Source organism: Ixodes scapularis, unplaced genomic scaffold (genome assembly GCF_016920785.2).
Source record: "Ixodes scapularis isolate PalLabHiFi unplaced genomic scaffold, ASM1692078v2 PGA_scaffold1__304_contigs__length_218370807, whole genome shotgun sequence".
Lineage (NCBI taxonomy): Eukaryota > Metazoa > Arthropoda > Arachnida > Ixodida > Ixodidae > Ixodes > Ixodes scapularis.
In genome coordinates, this window is record NW_024609846.1 from 171,705,204 (window position 1) to 171,722,457 (window position 17,254).

The 17,254-nt window shown below is 45.9% G+C and overlaps 1 protein-coding gene across 1 annotated transcript in view; it reads left to right on the forward strand.

The window, feature by feature from the left end:
- Positions 1-617: 617 nt before the first annotated feature.
- The window catches only part of LOC8027700 (aurora kinase A), a 31,152-nt gene continuing 14,515 nt past the window's right edge, over positions 618-17,254 (forward strand). Inside the window, exons 1-4 of the mRNA XM_040222257.3 lie at positions 618-887; positions 6,590-6,707; positions 11,307-11,386; positions 16,168-16,306. Coding sequence (XP_040078191.1) covers positions 820-887; positions 6,590-6,707; positions 11,307-11,386; positions 16,168-16,306 — 405 coding nt within the window. The 5' untranslated portion in view covers positions 618-819. The remainder of the gene's footprint in view (positions 888-6,589; positions 6,708-11,306; positions 11,387-16,167; positions 16,307-17,254) is intronic.

The following is a 17,254-nucleotide window of genomic DNA, read 5'->3' on the forward strand; positions in this document are numbered from 1 at the left end:
TTTTTGCCAGTTGCTCTTGCTGATCGAGAGTTCAGGGAATTGTTGTACGTTACATAAAGCCGAGAAGCAAAAGATAAAGCGAGACAAATGCAAATGAACACAGATAAGTATAAAATGTGAAAACGTTAAAAATTACAGAGCTACTTTTCAAATGAAAAGGAATCGGCGAGAAGAGATCACTATGGCGCATGTTGCTTCTAGCGCTTGAGACATGAGAATTGGGACTCGTAGCCGGTTTCTTGCGGGCCGGGTCCCAGTGAGTCGCGGGCCGCATGCGGCCCACGGTCCGCGAGTTTGAGACCCGCTGACGTAAGCAATGGCGGTGCGGAGATGATAGCAGACGACAGATACACAACCCGGCGATACCGAAACCGAAACTACCCGTTGACAGTCTCCTACTTCCAGAGGTTCTAGAGTGCACCTGAACCGACTTATGGGGTAAATTCCAATAAAAATTTAAGATTATTACTTCGAAGAATTATACCTGGTCTTTTCATATTTAGACGTCACTCATCGAGGAGGCGCGTTGACGCTAATGTACAAAACTAAGGCCTCGGGACCTCAGTATAAGAGGGATCCTCAATCGCCATCAGCATGAGCTTTTTGTTTTTGAAACGTTTAAATTTGAAAACTGCCGTAGCTTCGCCAGTGTCTCGCTCATCCGTTCAGTTCATCAGTCGTGTTCCTTTCTTCTAATCGGTTCTACAACTGTTCTCTTTGACAGTGTGTTATTTTTCCGCCTTAGCTGGTGCTTTCATTTGCACTCAAATCTTCGAGGACTACCGCTAACGTCTCATTTGTAGTGCTTCGTCCCTGACAATGGCCTCCAAGGAGAACTTCCCGCCGAGTCCGCCAAGAGAACTTCCACCGGGCGCAAAACCGAAAAAGCAAGTGGTACATTCGTCAACTAACCAATCTCATTGTTTCATTGTTGCCGCTACTATGCCCTTGTGTGGTATCTTCACGTATCTAGAAGGTTTACTGCTGCAGCCGTCGGTCGCTCTTTACTAAACAAAGATCGTGTCTATTCTCCAGGCAGCCGGGGAGAATAATTTCTCGAAATTCTACCATCAGCAGTGTTGTACACGTTCCTCAAAAAAAAAAAAAAAAAAAAAAAAAAAAGGAACGAAAGCTCGTTTCTTCTGATTTTTGGAACGCGTTTCCGTTACTAGTTCCATTCTTTTTTTCCTCTTACCGCTCATCAATGGAACTGTCTACCCGATTCGCTTGTCATGGTATTATCCAACAATGTGTTTTTTTCCAGACTTATTGAAGAGTGCCTGTACCACCTGTACCTTATCTCTTGATATGTCAAATGTATTAATAATTGTATAAAGCTTACTATTCTTCTTGTTCTTTCCACTAGCAAACTTTATGTCACAAACCTAGAGTTCGTTTATTGTTTTCCTCTGGCTGTATATTCCCCCCGCCCCCCCCCTTTTCTGTAATGCCTCTGGGCGCTGGAGGGTATATTGATTAAATAAATAAATATCTAAAAAAAGGAACCCGTTACGGTTAAAAAATGGAACGTGTCGTTACATATACGTTACATTTGAATTTTGCGGATTACCATATTTAGTCAGATCAAGCAAAGCTTTTTTTTTTATCTATCCCATTAAATGGGAACATAGGAATTCGAATGCCGTGATGGCAGGGCACCAGGAGAACAAAACAAGCTGAAGCATGGAGGGTTTATTTGTTGATATGTTCACGTTTGAAAATATCAGCTTTTAACCATATTCATGTTTGTGGTGGGCGATTCAGACGAGCCAAATGTACTGTTACCCCACATTGCATGAGTGTTTTACAACAACCTCACGCGTTTCAGTCTAACAAAGTTCCTTGTTCGAACTTAACAACTGTTGCTTCTCAATGCTGCTGTCCGCAAGACAAACAAGTGAAGAGGAGGGTAGGACTTTTTGGAAGGTCAGTCTTGAAAACTACAAGTTCTTTGTGAAGGTAATATTAGTTGTTCAGTCTGAAGGTGGGGGAGAAGGAAAGAGGGAATAAAGGTTAATTTTTGTTGTATCTTTTCAGTGACTAATGTTCGGGATACAAGGGTGCGTTCAATGTCTGGTAACCTGTTATTTTGTTGTAACTGTAGGTCTCTTTGTGGAAGTTCAGTGATGGCTGTAGTCGGCCTTAGATTTCTGGTTGTATGAGGATTTGTGAAAGCAAAGAAAGCAGCCGAGTTTGAAACGTCCCTCTTTCTGTGTCTTTTCCCTTGACTAAAAGGTTTGCTTTTTGTACCGCAGTCTCGGGTACTGAAAAGGAAATCAATGTCCACTAGCTTTCCTGCATCTTACTGTTATCAAGCGAGGACCACGCAAAATAAACCCTAAGTTAAATAACCGAAAAGTTAATGAGATCCTGCTCTTCGTAAAGATATTGTTTTTGTACTTTTAAAACTTTCCTCTTAGAAATAATATAAAAATTACCACACTGGAGAAAAAAAAAAAAAGGAACGTCGTTCCTTTTTCTGTTTTAGTAAAAATGTAACGAGTTCCAGTTACACCAATGCAAAATGGAACGGCGGCGTTCCGTCGTTCTTCCTAAAAGGGGCGCATTCCAGGAAGGCCGTTCCGTACAACACTGACCGTCAGTCTCCTCCCATTGGCTGTCTGAAATCATGTGACAACTGCCGTTAGAATACTGACTTTCTTATCCTCACGGCATTTCGTGGAAACACGTTTCTTAGACAAGTTCGCTAAAACGTCATTCGCCAGCGAACAGCGACGTTTTAACGGGGACGTGCAAAGGCCTGTCCAAACAGGAAAATACAAATGAAGCCCCTTCATTCGGAAAAGTAGCGACATTCTTTGAAGAATGCCGCCTTCTATCTTGGAGCGATCCAGGCGGTGCTACCGTCGACGCGCGAGCGCGAAAGAGCAAAGTATAACAATAAGAGTGTGCATGAGGGACAAGGAGGGAGAAGGAATGCTTATGCTGTTGTAGTGAAGTGCATGCTATGAGCTCATGTCGCCAATCAAATAACGTCGACTGTGCAACGTCACGGCTTTCATCGTCTTTGGGCACATCCTTCAAGGCTGGTAGACTGTGACAGTGCGCTTTTAGCCTGTGCGCAAGTATTCGCGTGTCTTTCAGCCTCTGACTGTGCTCTGACCCAAGTATAAACCAAGTATAGGAAGGCCGTCTGCTATCTTGGAGCGATCCAGGTGGCACTACAGTCGCAAGAGAAAAACATAAAGATGCAAGGTGTGCGCGTCAGAGGAGGAGGGACCAGATGTTGCTACCTTTCTTATTCAGGGGCATAACTGACTCCAACAAATTGTTCAATGCTCTGCTTCCAACCGCTTTTTTTGGAGGGAAAGTTTTTTTTTTGTCAAATCTCGCCCGTGCCCTCCACGGCGGCCTTGATCTGCTCATCGCATGGGTCGGAGAGCCACTCACACACTCTGTTCGCTGTCGGTCAGTCGCTCAAGGCCTCTGCCTTTTTTCAAGTCCCAAAAATGGGAAAGGGAATGACACGAAGGTGTCATTCCTTTTCCCTGAGGGAAGTGAAACGCACGCCTCGATGCAGAAATCTCCCAAATCCACCCAAGCCAAACCTCTGGCCTTCCAGCCGAAGCGACGGCTGTAGCGAGGTCAACGAGCCGCGGGAGAAAACCTGTGGCAGGTGGCGTGTGACGGAGGAGGATGCGAGGAGGGAAGTCGTGATGTTGGCCTGCCCACAAATATCGTCAGGCGACATGACTCCTGCAAAATCGTCAAAATTGAAGCGTCCGCTTCAATTCGAACGATTTTTGCTGGAGTCATGTCGCCTGACAATCTTTGTAGTGTTTTGTTTGGACAGGCCTTGACAAGGGCATTTGTTAACCCACCCCCCCTGCGCTGCATTTACGCCGCTTCGACGTTTTAACAAAAATGTAAACCACCTGGGCCCACCCGTACATGCCGCTTCGAGGCGACAGTCTGGGGCAGCTCATTATAAAAAAAGCTAATCTCAGCTGTTCATGGGCCAATGGGAGGCAACTGCCTGTAGAATATCAGGGGAAATTATTCTCCCGGCTGCCGGGAGAATAGACACTAGCAAAAACAAACACTGCCGTCTTCTTTTTAATTAAAAGGGGCATGGTGGCAGAAATATATAATCCTCTTTTAACACGGCTAAGGGGTTGTATGGCGCTTTGTAATTTAAGTGGTGCATTCCTTGGTATGGATATTTTATCCCTAAAGATGAACAATCACTAGCAAATGTGTTGATGCTGTATGAGGTGTGCCTAGGAATTAACCAGCCTTTAACCATAAAATGTGACAATTTTATTAAAAACATACTGTAAAAAAGGGGTGTGAAGCTATTGTTTATTTCATTAATTTTGTTCGATTACCATGACAAATGTATCCACTCTCATGGTGATTGCTCATACTGGTTTATTGTGCGTTTCAAGAAAGGGGAAGCTGCTTTTGTACGAATTTTGATTGAAGGGTTAATCTATAATTTTCAAGAGGGAGGGTCTGATAAACACAAGAGAGTCCTGTGGGAGGCTAGTTCCTCCTACCCTTCTTCTCTGGTGGTGGCCGGAGAGCTGACGGGATGACGTCAGGTGCAAAGCATGTATATACGCTTGTCTGTCAGGTTTGCATGCTGTCTTGCTTTCATTGTTGATGAGAGTGCTTCACAGCAACATCTTGACTCCAATGTCAATAGAAGTTGCTCCCCCGCGGTTGGCGTGAAGTTCCTTTGTTTTTGGCACATACCATATTTCCACGGTTTCCTCGGTCTGCTGGATCATCCTTGGTCTTTTGTCTTTTTGATGTCTATGGACTTCCGCCTCAATGCTCAAACATCTCATGCAAAGTTTTTCAAGATCTGACAGTTGCCATCCATTACATCCACCATAACATGATTAGTCAGGAGCGCAAAACATGGCTTGAATTCCAGGATTTTCCATTCTTGAACCGAGACTTGAAATCAGTTCCAAGGACCATGTTTTGCTTTGACAATGACTCATAGCGCTCGCTTGATCGCTCCCTTCTTTTCCAAAAGTATGCCCATCCATTTGAGATATCGATAGATGAGTGATGTCTTGGAGTTTGTAGTGTCCCATTCAACGTTTTTGCGGCCTTATTTGCGAAATCCAAATTTCAGTTCAGTATCCCTTTAAAGGGGCACTGACACATCAAAATCATATTTTTTTTTATTATCCGAAACGATTGAAAACGATGCCGGGACATTACCCTCAAAATTTGAAATTTGGGAATTCAGTATTTGTGAAGTAAAAAAACAATTTCCAAATGCCGAATTCGAAGTTCCCGCGCGATCCGCGCCGGTGCCTTGACGTCAAAAATTGCGGAGACCTGAGAGTCGACCTTCTTTCACCACTCCCTGCTGTTGCCATGGCGACCCAAAGCGAGGAGGAAAGGAGTGAGCGGCGGCGTTGCGGCGGACCGGTTTTGAGCGGTGTCGCCTGTTTTCCGTTGGAGGATACAAATCCAGGAGACGGCACCACAACGAACTCCCGAGTTTTGGTATTTCAAAAAGAAGGGCCGTAGTGCGTTCGCAATTGCGTTAAAAAACATGTTTTAGGATTGCCGTAATTAAATGTTATAGAGATGTCGCCTACAAAGCTTCTAAATTTCCTGATTTTTGACGTCGCCGATCAAAAGAAGCGAGGATGCGAGAGGCGGGAAAATCAAACGCCAAAAATAAAAAGGCGCGCGCGCGCGTGGGAAAATTTTTTTTTGCGATGCAGTTTTTTTTGCGTGTCTATGACTGCAACTTGCATCGTTTTAGACAATAAAAATAAATACGACCTTTGGGGTGTCAGTGCCCCTTTAAGGGCACCATCTCCAAAAGCTTCTTTCCGATGCTTCCGTCGGAAGAAACAAGGAACATAGATTCAATAGGTGCTGAATTCAGTGCTTTTTGTTCAATATAGTTTAGCTGGAAGAAAAATATTGGCTGTTTCTTTGTTATTTTCTAAGGGCGACCATGACATAGATGTTTCATCAATTGATGCAAAGTATAAAAAGTTCTACAGCGTGTCCCCCCAAAAAAGTTGTTCTTTTCACCGCAACAATGAACTGCATTGCCGAACGCTCATTCTCCACCCAAATGTCGTGCTAGCAGTCAGAACCAAATGGTTCATAACTAACAGTTATCTCACTCAAAAATTAGAGATGATCTCTTCTAAAATTTCAATGTTAAATCAGGGCCCGTTTTGCCCGCTTTCAGTAACTGGCACCATTCAGCTCCACCAATTCAAGAGCTTTGTCGGCCGCCATTTACCTATTGAAGATTTGAGAATGTCTCTTGTAACTTTTGGATAAGATAACGGTTATTTCTGATACTTTAGCATCTGGTTCGGACCGTTAGTGCTACATTTAGGTGGGAAATGAGTGTTTTGCGATGCATAGATTATTTTTGCGGCAAATAAAACTAAACTTTTTCTTGGGACAGCCTGTATTATCCTGCAGCCTCTGAGTTGGCCTTGGTGTTAATGATGATGATAACCAAGTGTTATATGGTGTGAGAGTAATATAGGCCATGTTGTGCCAACAATGTAAATGGAGTTGGTCGAGGCTCGAAGCTTGGCTTCCCTTTAATATTTGGCATGTCTGCTTGCAGGTTCACAACGGAATGGACACTGCAGGATTTTGAAGTAGGCAAGCCACTGGGCAAGGGGAAGTTCGGAAATGTTTACCTGGCACGCGAGAAAAACACCAAGTTCATCATCGCCCTCAAGGTATGGATGGTCCTTGCTAACATTATTTGTGTAGCTAAGCCCATCAGTCTCATAGGGAACAGAGCTCCTAGATGTAATGGTTTGTAGCCCCCGAGCTACAAGAACAACAGGAACGACAGCTAGAGCGGTATGTTTCAGCGCCACGCGATTTGTGACGGGTGCCACGAGACACTGAGATTTGGGGTGACGTGGTGCACGGACGTTCTACGATGGCCGGCTTTCTGCACTGCAACTAACAACTGCCAGACCGCTACCCCATCCCAAATGTCCAGGACTGTACATCGTTTCTGACGGGCACGACAATCTATTCCAAAATCGACCTCATCAAGGCGTACCATCAGATCCCCGTTGAGCCATCTGACATACCGAAGACTGCCATAACAACACCTTTTGGCCTTTTTGAATACGTTCGGATGTCATTTGGGCTTCATAATGCAGCCCAAACGTTCCAACGTTTCATCGACGAAGTCATCCGTGGTCTCCCCCTCTGTTTTGCTTACCTGGACGACCTCCTCATTGCCAGTGCGAACCCGGATGAGCACAAGGTCCACTTGGAGCAAGTCTTCGGTAGGCTCCACGATCATGGAATCGTAATCAACACGGACAAGTGCCAGTTCGGAGCAACCCAACTTGAATTTCTTGGCCACAAAATTAACAGTCAAGGAATCAAACCGCTTCCAGAAAAAGTTCAGGTTATTTTGAACTGTCCACCTCCAACAACAAAACGCGCTCTACGACGATTCCTTGGCCTTGTCAATTTTTACAGGCGTTTTGTGCCACAGTGCGCAGTGTTGCTACACCCCTTGGAAGCCCTACTCTGCAGTTCCACTGCAGATAAGTCACCCCTGGCTTGGCCCCCTGAGGCAGCAGTTGCTTTCGAGAAGGTCAAGAAAGAACTCGCAAACGCCACCTTGCTTGTACATCCTTCACCTGAAGCACTGACTTGCCTGATGGTCGACGCTTCCAGCGCTGCTGTTGGCGCCGTCTTGCAGCAGAAGATTGACAACATTTGGTCTCCCATCTCTTTCTTCTCACAAAAGCTGCAAGACACTGAAAGACGCTACAGCACTTTTGGTAGAGAATTGCTGCCTACCTACTTGGCTGTAAAGCATTTCCGACATTTCCTAGAGGGACGCAATTTTTTCATTGCGACAGATCATAAGCCGCTCGTTCATGCTATTGAGTCGCCCAGCCAGAACCACTCCCCGCGAGAGTGCCGTCATCTCTCCTTCATCGCAGAGTTCACCACCGACTTGCGCCACGTGAAGGGAAAAGACAACACTGCTGCCGATACACTGTCTCGTTTGGACCTCAACGCTATTGCTACAGAGAAGACGCAGTTTACCTATTCTGAGCTTGCAGAGGCCCAAACAGATGACGACGAGCTTCCATCCATTTGTGAAGCCGGCACTTCACTGATATCTGAGGACGTATTTTTTCCAGATCACGGTGTCACCCTCGTCTGCGACAAGTCCACGGGAACCCCGCGACCTTACGTCCCAGAAAACTTACGTCGTGCTGTGTTCACGTCGCTACACTCGCTTTGCCATCCTGGTGTCCGTGCAATGCAGGAACTTATTACGAACCGTTTTGTCTGTCCCAAAGTCAAGGCCAATGTTCGTGATTGGGTACGTTCCTGTCTTGCCTGCCAACGTTGCAAAGTACAGCGACACACACGAACACCGCTCGAAGCGTTTCCACTTCCGTCACTACGTTTTGAGCAGGTGCACGTGGACATCGTCGGACCCTTGCCACAATCACGCGGTTTCACCTATTTATTGACGTGCGTCGACCGTTTCTCCCGATGGCCTGAAGTTTACCCGCTCGAGAACATAACGGCCGAGACGGTCACCAGAGCTTTTCTATTTACCTGGGTAAGCCGTTTCGGAGTACCTTCCACGGTGAGGACCGATCGAGGACGCCAATTTGAGTCCGCTCTATTTCGTCAACTCACGTCCCTTCTCGGCTGCTCCCGTACACGCACAACAGCTTACCATCCTGCAGCAAATGGCCTCGTGGAACGCCTTCATAGGCAGCTAAAATCAGCACTTCGCACGCAGTCGTCTCCCCCACTGAGGCGTGCCAGATGCCCGTCGTAGGTTTGGCACGTAAAACCCCCAAATTTGACTTTGACGCAGTCGTCTCCCGATGCTCGGGTCGACAACTTGCCTATTGTGCTGCTTGGGTTGCGTTCAACGCTCAAACCTGACCTAGGGAGTACGGTGGCTGAGCTCGTCTACGGTGCTCCGCTACGCCTGCCTGCGGACATGATCGAACCCCCTACCATACCAGACAGCGTGGATCCCGCATCCTATGTCCACAAGTTAAGGCAAGCAATGTCAACGCTTCGCCCAGTTTTATCACGCCAACAAACGCAACCGAAGGTTTTCCAACATCATGCACTGACTGAGGCTACACACGTTTTCATCAGGAAGGACGCACCGCGGAAGCCTCTGCAAAACCTGTACGATGGACCATTTCCTGTCCTGGAAAAATCACCAAAATATTATACCCTGTTGCTCCGAGGTAAACGCGAAACCGTCTCAATCGACAGGCTCAAACCGGCTTTCTTCTCCCCCTTCGATTCACCAACGTCCAAGCATCAGCATAAAACACCAACACCCACAGAGCACCAAACAAACTCCACTCAAGTGGCTACAGCCACTTGTCCAAGGGGGGGCACCTGTAGCCCCCGAGCTACAAGAACAACAGGAACGACAGCTAGAGCGGTGTGTTTCGGCGCCACGCGATTCGTGACGGGTGCCACGAGACACTGAGATTCGGGGTGACGTGGTGCACGGACGTTCTACGATGGCCGGCTTTCTGCACTGCAACTAACAACCATTTGTAAATATTGTAAATATAAATGTAGTGACAAAAACCAAGCTCGCTACAGGTTCTTTACCAAGAAATGAAAACTGTGTGTAGGCAGGTCCAGAACCATATATAGAGAAATTTTGGCCATTTATTGAGAAGTATAGGAGGCAAATGAAGAGGCGCCATTACCGAAGTGGGCTGGGCATGTTCTAGGGTGCCTTCACATATTCGAATGCGGCCAACCAGAAACCGCAAATATTACCCTGGGGGTGGCCGCAAGAAACGAAATTAATAAGTGTGTCGGAGTAACTCTCAGTGACGTAAAATATTGTGCTCGTGATGTTTCAATCAGGGTCATCTAAAATCATGGTACGTCAGGCTTATATATTACTTCCGCAAATAGGAACTGTGGGTTATGATTCGCTTACATAAAAAATGTTTGCCAGGTTTCCTTTGTCTCGTCAAAAAGATGTAGATATTTTCTGGTTTTGTTTCAATATTGGCTATATTGGTTGTTTCTACAGTGTAGGTGCTGCAGCAGGCACTTTCTGCGAAACATGTTACCTCGAAAACATGCTGGTAGAATAAATAGAGCAAAGAAGAAACTTTATTTAATTGATGTAGCATATCCCATCACATGGAGATTCTAAATTGTGACAGGGTTCCCTGGCCAAACATTTTCAAACTGGAAACAATGAAATGGCACCGCTTATGAAATATGGAAGTGTAGCTCAAGGTTTTTTGCTGCGCAAGTGACTTGCCCAGTTGATTTTCGTGGGCTCCATGAAAACTCTTTGCGGATTTGATTGACGTGTTCCTGCAAAATGTTCAGTCTTCTCCTCTCTCCCTTTTGGTGCAGAACCACACACCAGTCTCTTGAAGTTGCTTAAACATTTTGGTAGCGGATTCTGTTTTAAGAAACCAAAGGTGGTAAAATATTGAAAATGGAGCAAAAACGGCGGCCATGCATTTCCTATGCCCCACACAGGATCTTTGTCGTCTGCACGCTTTTTAGTGAGCTTGCTCCTAGGTGGTCATTGTTCATATATTTCGTTAAAAGTATTAATTATTGCGATCATCTTGCTCGTCGCCAGTCACTGCTGTTGGTTTTTAGCATTTTTGCATTCAGCAAGCCGCCCAGGAGAGAGCTCATAGACCAGTGTGCAGACGACAAACAGGCTGATATAGGACATAGGAAATACATGGCCTCCGATTTTGCTTTGTTTTTAATATTTCCCTACCTCAGAACTGAGCTCTAAAAACTAGACACAAAACTTGTGGTAACTACGTTTGCATGCCCAACTTCAGGTACTATGTATGTTTGGAATTAGAATTTTCTAAGACCTTACAGCCACACTCTGTACAAAGAAGTGTGACTTGTATACCAAATTTTTTGTGAAAGCGCCTGCTTATGGGTAACTTGTAGACCGTAAAATACACTACCTGCTTATTTTGTAAGCAGCTTTATTTTGTAATTTCTGGTTTCAAAAATGCAGGTCGAAAATCTCTAGGTTATTTAGAACGGACCTGGCACTTAGTAGGTGAACTGATGTTGGTGACCTTTTGTTGCAGGCCTAGCATAAGACTCTCGTTCTATAGGTCTGAAAGCTAGCTGTTCCTCGGAATTGACATGTCGCAGACAACTTGGGTTTAAACCAACTTAAACATTTTGTCACTGATGCATGTTGAGTGACATCTGTTGCTTAAAACCAGTGACCCAGTTTCTTCTTTATACTGTACTTCACATGCTGAACATTCATCCGTGCATGTTTTCTTTTGCAGGTGATGTTTAAATCTCAGCTTCAAAAAAATAATGTTGAGCATCAGCTTCGCCGTGAAATTGAAATCCAGTCGCATCTCAGGTATGTATCTGCTGCTGTCGGCGATTCGTCTTCATACTCTGCAGTAAATTTCAGCGCCAGGTAGACGAATGGTCAAAGAAGTTTGTCCATTGAGATGTCTTCACTGCAGGGGCGCTAGCCTCTGCAGCGAAGACCTATACGCTCCGTGTGCTGGTGTTTAGAAAAAGCCTGTGGCACCATCTGGTGGTCAAAATAGAAACTATTGGTATGCTCCTGGCACTCCGTTTCTGCGTGCAAGCCAGAGTTTCCCAAGCTTCGATATGTTGTCCGCCGCATTGCAAACAAAGAGTAACTGCTAATTTTTTTTTTTGTTGTTGAAGAGTATGACTGCTTTAGCGTCTGAATGAATAAAGCTGAGAAGCCATCCTTTCTGGAATTCTTGCGATTATTGGGCAGTTGTAGGAAGTGGAGCCGGCAGAGTGGCGACGGCAATGAATCTCGGTGGTTGCACGGTGTGATCCACCCCGCAAACTCCCTTCGTGTCGTCTTTTTTTTTACCTAGGCCTTGCGATGTTGATTTGCCTGTAGCTGGCACCGGCCACCGTTTTGGTGCAAGGCTCCAGTATGTGAATGGAGATGCTAAAAGTCCTAAAGTGCCTACTTTGTGGAGAACGAAATGAGCCTCACAGGCCTACCTAGATCATCAGTCTTTCTAAATATACCGTAATATCCCGAGTCATCGCCCATCCCCGAGCCATCGCCCACCCCATTTTTTGGGCCAATATCGATTTCCGAAAAAACACCGAGTCATCGCCCACCCCTTCAAATACCCCAGCGCGGACTCTGCGATCCGCGAACACTCATCCTACCCGAATGACGCGGCCGCGGACCTTACAGTTGGAGGACGTCCGTGACAAAGTAAAACGAAGGAGGGAAAGACACTTCTTTTTGTTTACGCATTTCCTCCGTGAGCGACCCCAAAGTGGTCGTGTATCTGTGCGAAAAGAAAACGATGGAGATAACAAAATAAGAGTTAGTTAATGTAACCGCGGAGTGTTAGGTCAAAGTCAGTCTCCGCCGAAGTAAGGTCACCGCGAACCCGCTCCTTCTTCCCGCCCGTCGCGACCGCGGTTGTGCAATATTTTAGGCAAAGCCAACGCGTAAATAAAGCTTTGCTGGAACGCCCTACACAGACGTTTGCAGAGCGTCCCAACCGTGCATTGATAGCCCGCCGTGCACGGACGCACATATGTACGCACCAAACAAGAAAGTTGCGCAAGAGCTTGCAATTGACAAGGCGCCCGACTTGGCCCGACGCCAAAGTATTTGCCAACGCGACCGCCGGCTTTCCCGCTTTCCCAGCATTGCTCTTGGTCGCTTCTTTGGTCCGCTCACTCGCTCGCTCCCTCGTTGCGCCTGGTCGGTTTTTCTATTTTCTTGTAGACTTTTCTTTTTTTACTAACTAGGAGAACATAGTGGTGACATTCTTTCACGGAACAAACGTTCGTGCTACATGCAGATCGGCGGTGTTTCTAGCGCGTATGCAAGCAACGGACTTTGCTATAGTAAAATATTCTTTCGTGAGCATTTTTTTCTATAAAACAATGAAACTAAATCGAGTTTTGAGTTTGATGTATCTCTTGTGCATCAGCGCTAGATACGCAGAAAAAAATAGGCGTTTTTTTCCGCTTTTTTTTTAAGTGTTTGTGCTCACCCACCGAGACATGGCCCACCCCACTTTTTTATTGAATTTCAGGCGGTAGGGGGGTGGGCGATGACTCGGGATATTACGGTAAAAAAAGGAAGGGCAACCTGACGGCATGGCATTTAACGTGGCTGCGGCACTTCGCACGAAAAATATAGGTCCCCTAAATTTGTCTCTAACCCCTTCCCCCTCCCCCAAATATGTGAAGTGCGATGAACATCTTGTTTCTGCCAGCTAGGACGTCTCTACAGTTTTTTTTATGAATAAATTCTAAATACACTTTTTTTGCATTGTTTGTGTCTCTTGATTTGTTACACAAATCAAAAAGCATGAAGCAGAAATCAAGAAGCTTGTTGATTCTATTTGGCTCGTCGACGATGGCTGTAATGATTGTTAGCCAGGCTCGGGGCACAACTATACTCATGCATGTTGGCGTTGCGAGTGCAATTTGCGCACAAATTAGTGAGTTTCTGTAGATCATTTCAGCTGCCTCGCATCGCTCACCACAACGAGATTTAGAACTCTGTAGATGCATTATCCTTGATATTGGAAGGTGCAGCGGAGGGTAAAAGAGGGTCGGAATTAGATCTACCTACTAGGCCGATGTGGCATAAAAAAAAATGCTCTGAGTAAAACGTAGTGCTTAAAAGGACAGGCTATGCAAATGGTTGTCATAAAATAACCTTTGCAAAACATTTCGCCTACCCACTGGATGGCAAAGCGTGAATCACCGCCTCTGCTGCAGAAAACATGCAATTGCCAGCGTAAAGCTGCTTTTCTAGCGTGAAACGCTTTGCTTTAAAATATATTAGAGTATCATTTATTACGTCGAGTCGCAAAAGCGCGCCGCATGGCCAATCCCTCACTCCCGTAAGCCTCCGCTTCCGCATGGGAACATGGCATTAGTTCTTTACCCGATCATGGGAGGTGCTGATGACACAAGAGACTGCTGCGCCATAGCGGCATGCACGGAGTATTTAACTGGTGACAGGTTAAAGGGCCCTTGAAAAGAAAAGAACGTTGTTTTTTTAAGTCTAGTTGGGGACACACATGTCAAAAAAATAATTTTGCTTTAAAAAAAGATAATCTTTTAGAGCAATTATGACATTGCGAGATTTATTTTAATTTCTGCGTACAAGGTTCATGACGTCACGGAATGGTCATACTCTCCACCTCGACATGATGGCCAAGCCGATCCACCTCTCCTCCATGCTCCCAAAATGCTGAGAGTGAAAGCAAGTGGAAAGGAGGTGACTACCGACTATATCGCGTCTTGCGCCATCAATATTGCTTTAAAAAAAAGCTTTTTTGCGTAAGCATAATTTTTTGACACGCGTGTCCCAACCAAACTGCTTAAAAAAAAAAAGCTTTTTCTTCTTAGGGGCCCTTTCAGAGTTCGGGAGAAACCTCTCCCACATCTTTCCACTTAGGCAGAGTGAATGCTGGAGAGAAGGCAACTTTCTCCAGTGTTAGCTCTGCTAGAGGGAAAGGAGGTGAGAGGAGCTTCACCTGAATTCGTAACCTGTCACCGACTGTATTGCTTCTGTTTGGGTGGTGTGCTCAGTAATGCCAACTATTGTCCTAGCTGGCGTGAGAAGGCATAAGGCATGGTGAGTACGTAATACTTCTTACATATAGCGCAAACGTTCCAGATTATCGCCACTTCTGGTGCAATCTTTCGATGTGGTGGTGCCTGGCCGACTACCACAAAACTTCCGCGTAAAAAAACTTTGCACTGCACCTCCCTTGCGCTTTGCAGAATCTCCCTGAATATGTCCTGCCACTTGCCACTATGCTTTAACCGGCTGGTTTCTACACTCTAGATCTGGGGATGGCTGCGTTTCCACAGAATTGAAGGAATCAATTTTTCTTAATTTATAATTTGTGGCAGCAGCGTACAAAAGAACTAATTTACTTATATGCCCGCAATATATCAACCTAAGGTGGTAATAAGTTAAAAAAATGTATATTTTTTGTTTTAGTTAGTGGATTGTTTTTATTTTTGACTGCCTGATGACAGACGGAAAGAGTCAAACTTTCTTTCTCACATAGAGAACAGGCCTCCTTTTTACTTTTCTAACTGTATTGATCGAGTAAAGATCTGACCGTAAAGAATACCAGTCTTAAACACGCTCTTGTACTCGATGTCTCTCCGAAACTTGGTTATACGTCCATATCGACGCGTAACATTTGAGGAACCGTATTTGCTCAAGTAATAGCTGCACTTCTTATGAATAAGGCCCTTGCATCTACTTTCTTGCAGAACACGCATGCAGCCAATCATCACGCTCTAGCAAATAATGAGGTCAAATGTGATCTGAGCAGATACTAGCATTATTGCGTGAAGTCCTTACCTCTGTCCTTTAATCCACCGCCATTTTTCTGCCAATTGTGGTGATTTGGTATTCCTGTGCTCCGCGAGAAGGAAGACACACGGGCTTTGTTCATAAACAGCGCGGCTACGTATTACTCGATCAAATACGGTAAGGTCTTGCATTTCTTGTAATCATAAGTTGAAATAACATTGTGTACACTTTTTTCGTGAAACTAAACCATGGCTGCCCGCTTCACCACCTGCTCTAGAGCTGCCGGATAAGCTACGCTTCCAGTGTCGGTGTTCCATTCCCCAGTTGTCTCGCAGGAAATCGGTGCGTGGCGACAGTTGCAGTTAGAAAATGAGACTTCCCGAGCTTTGGGCACGACGTCTGGATGCTCGGGCGATGCTGTGTTGCTCCGTCGCAAACCGTTTTAACGTTCCTGGATGGAAGACTAAAGGCAGTCTCCTTCAACTTCAAATTAGTGGCAACAATTATTTTTTGAGCAACAAGATGGCCAGAGTGCCATTGCACCAAAGCATAGCTTGTACAGTGGTTCTACAGTGATGTCTAGTTAATAAGGGCCCCGTTTATATGAATATCCCGCCATATAGACAGAATTTTTGGGGACAAAGTGAGTAAATATGTGCTATTTTGTCTCGTTACTTAGGACGCCTCGCATTGTGGACAGTTTTCAGGGCCAACCAAGGTGTCCGTATTAAAAAGACATATGCTGTAACTCTCGCGACTCAGTCTGTTGCGTAGCGTTTGCGGACATGTGTGCGTGTGCCCTTATCTGATGGAGCCGTCCCCTTGCGCAGCCACCCTCACGTCCTGAAACTGTACGGGTGGTTCCACGACGCCACCCGGATCTACCTGATCCTGGAGTATGCACCCAACGGCGAGCTCTACAAGCAGCTCACAAAGGCCAAGAGGTTCGACGACAAGAGGGCCGCCACCGTAAGCACCGCCTGTGCAGTTTGCCGGACTGCAGTTTCTGCGAGGGGGCAGATCAGAAGGGACTCGCAGGTCCCATTTGAACAGACAGGGGTCGAAAGTCGGGTGCCAACTCTGTTGCCAAAGATGTCTTTTCTCGTTTGTTTCCTTAAAGAGCAACTCCGCTTAATTTTTGTTTTGGAAAAAATCAATGCAGTCCTCTTCAGTGTCACCTAGGCATAGTTTTGCCTAAATGTTTCTTAAACGGTCCCGCAAACTTTGCAACTCGCCATGTTGTTGAAAGTGACTGACTCGAGTGGGCGAATTGAGGTGCAACCAACAGCGCAGTCAAGGCTACGACGTAGGCAAAGCCAAGATTGAGTTAAACGTCAGTACCATTGCCATCTTTCGCTTGTTTTTACTCCTCCGGGCAAGCGTAAAGGGTGACGTCGGCAACATTTCCTCTCGACGCTGAACGGTGTTCACGTGATTGACGTAATGCGCCTGTGCAGAGCGCTTTTCAAGAGCCATCCGGCCGCATCGTCATGGTCCCGCCGTTACTGCTGTCTGTCTCATCACAACCACTGTTGTCGTCTCACCGTTTGTGATTACTGTCTCTCGAAGTTCCGTCCGCACTACGGACACTACTTGTGCAGACCTGTGCCGCAGTTATGCGGACAATGTCAAATGTCGTAGACAGCAAAACGTGGTAAACAGTGCAGTGCAGACGACACTTGCGCCTGGCACATGCCCGCCTCAATCCTGCCCGTCGTTGCATAGGGGATCATGTGACATCTCTCACCACGTGATAGCCACGTCCTTGGCGACCCGAGGCCAATGTTGCCGGACGGAGCCGATCTTTCGGTTTCGATTTCTGTTTGTGTTTAAAATTAGAGTTAAAAAATATTTATCCCATTTTTCGCGAAGCAAGCGACGCGTCTTTTCCTAGGGCTTTTTAATGCAGAAATCACT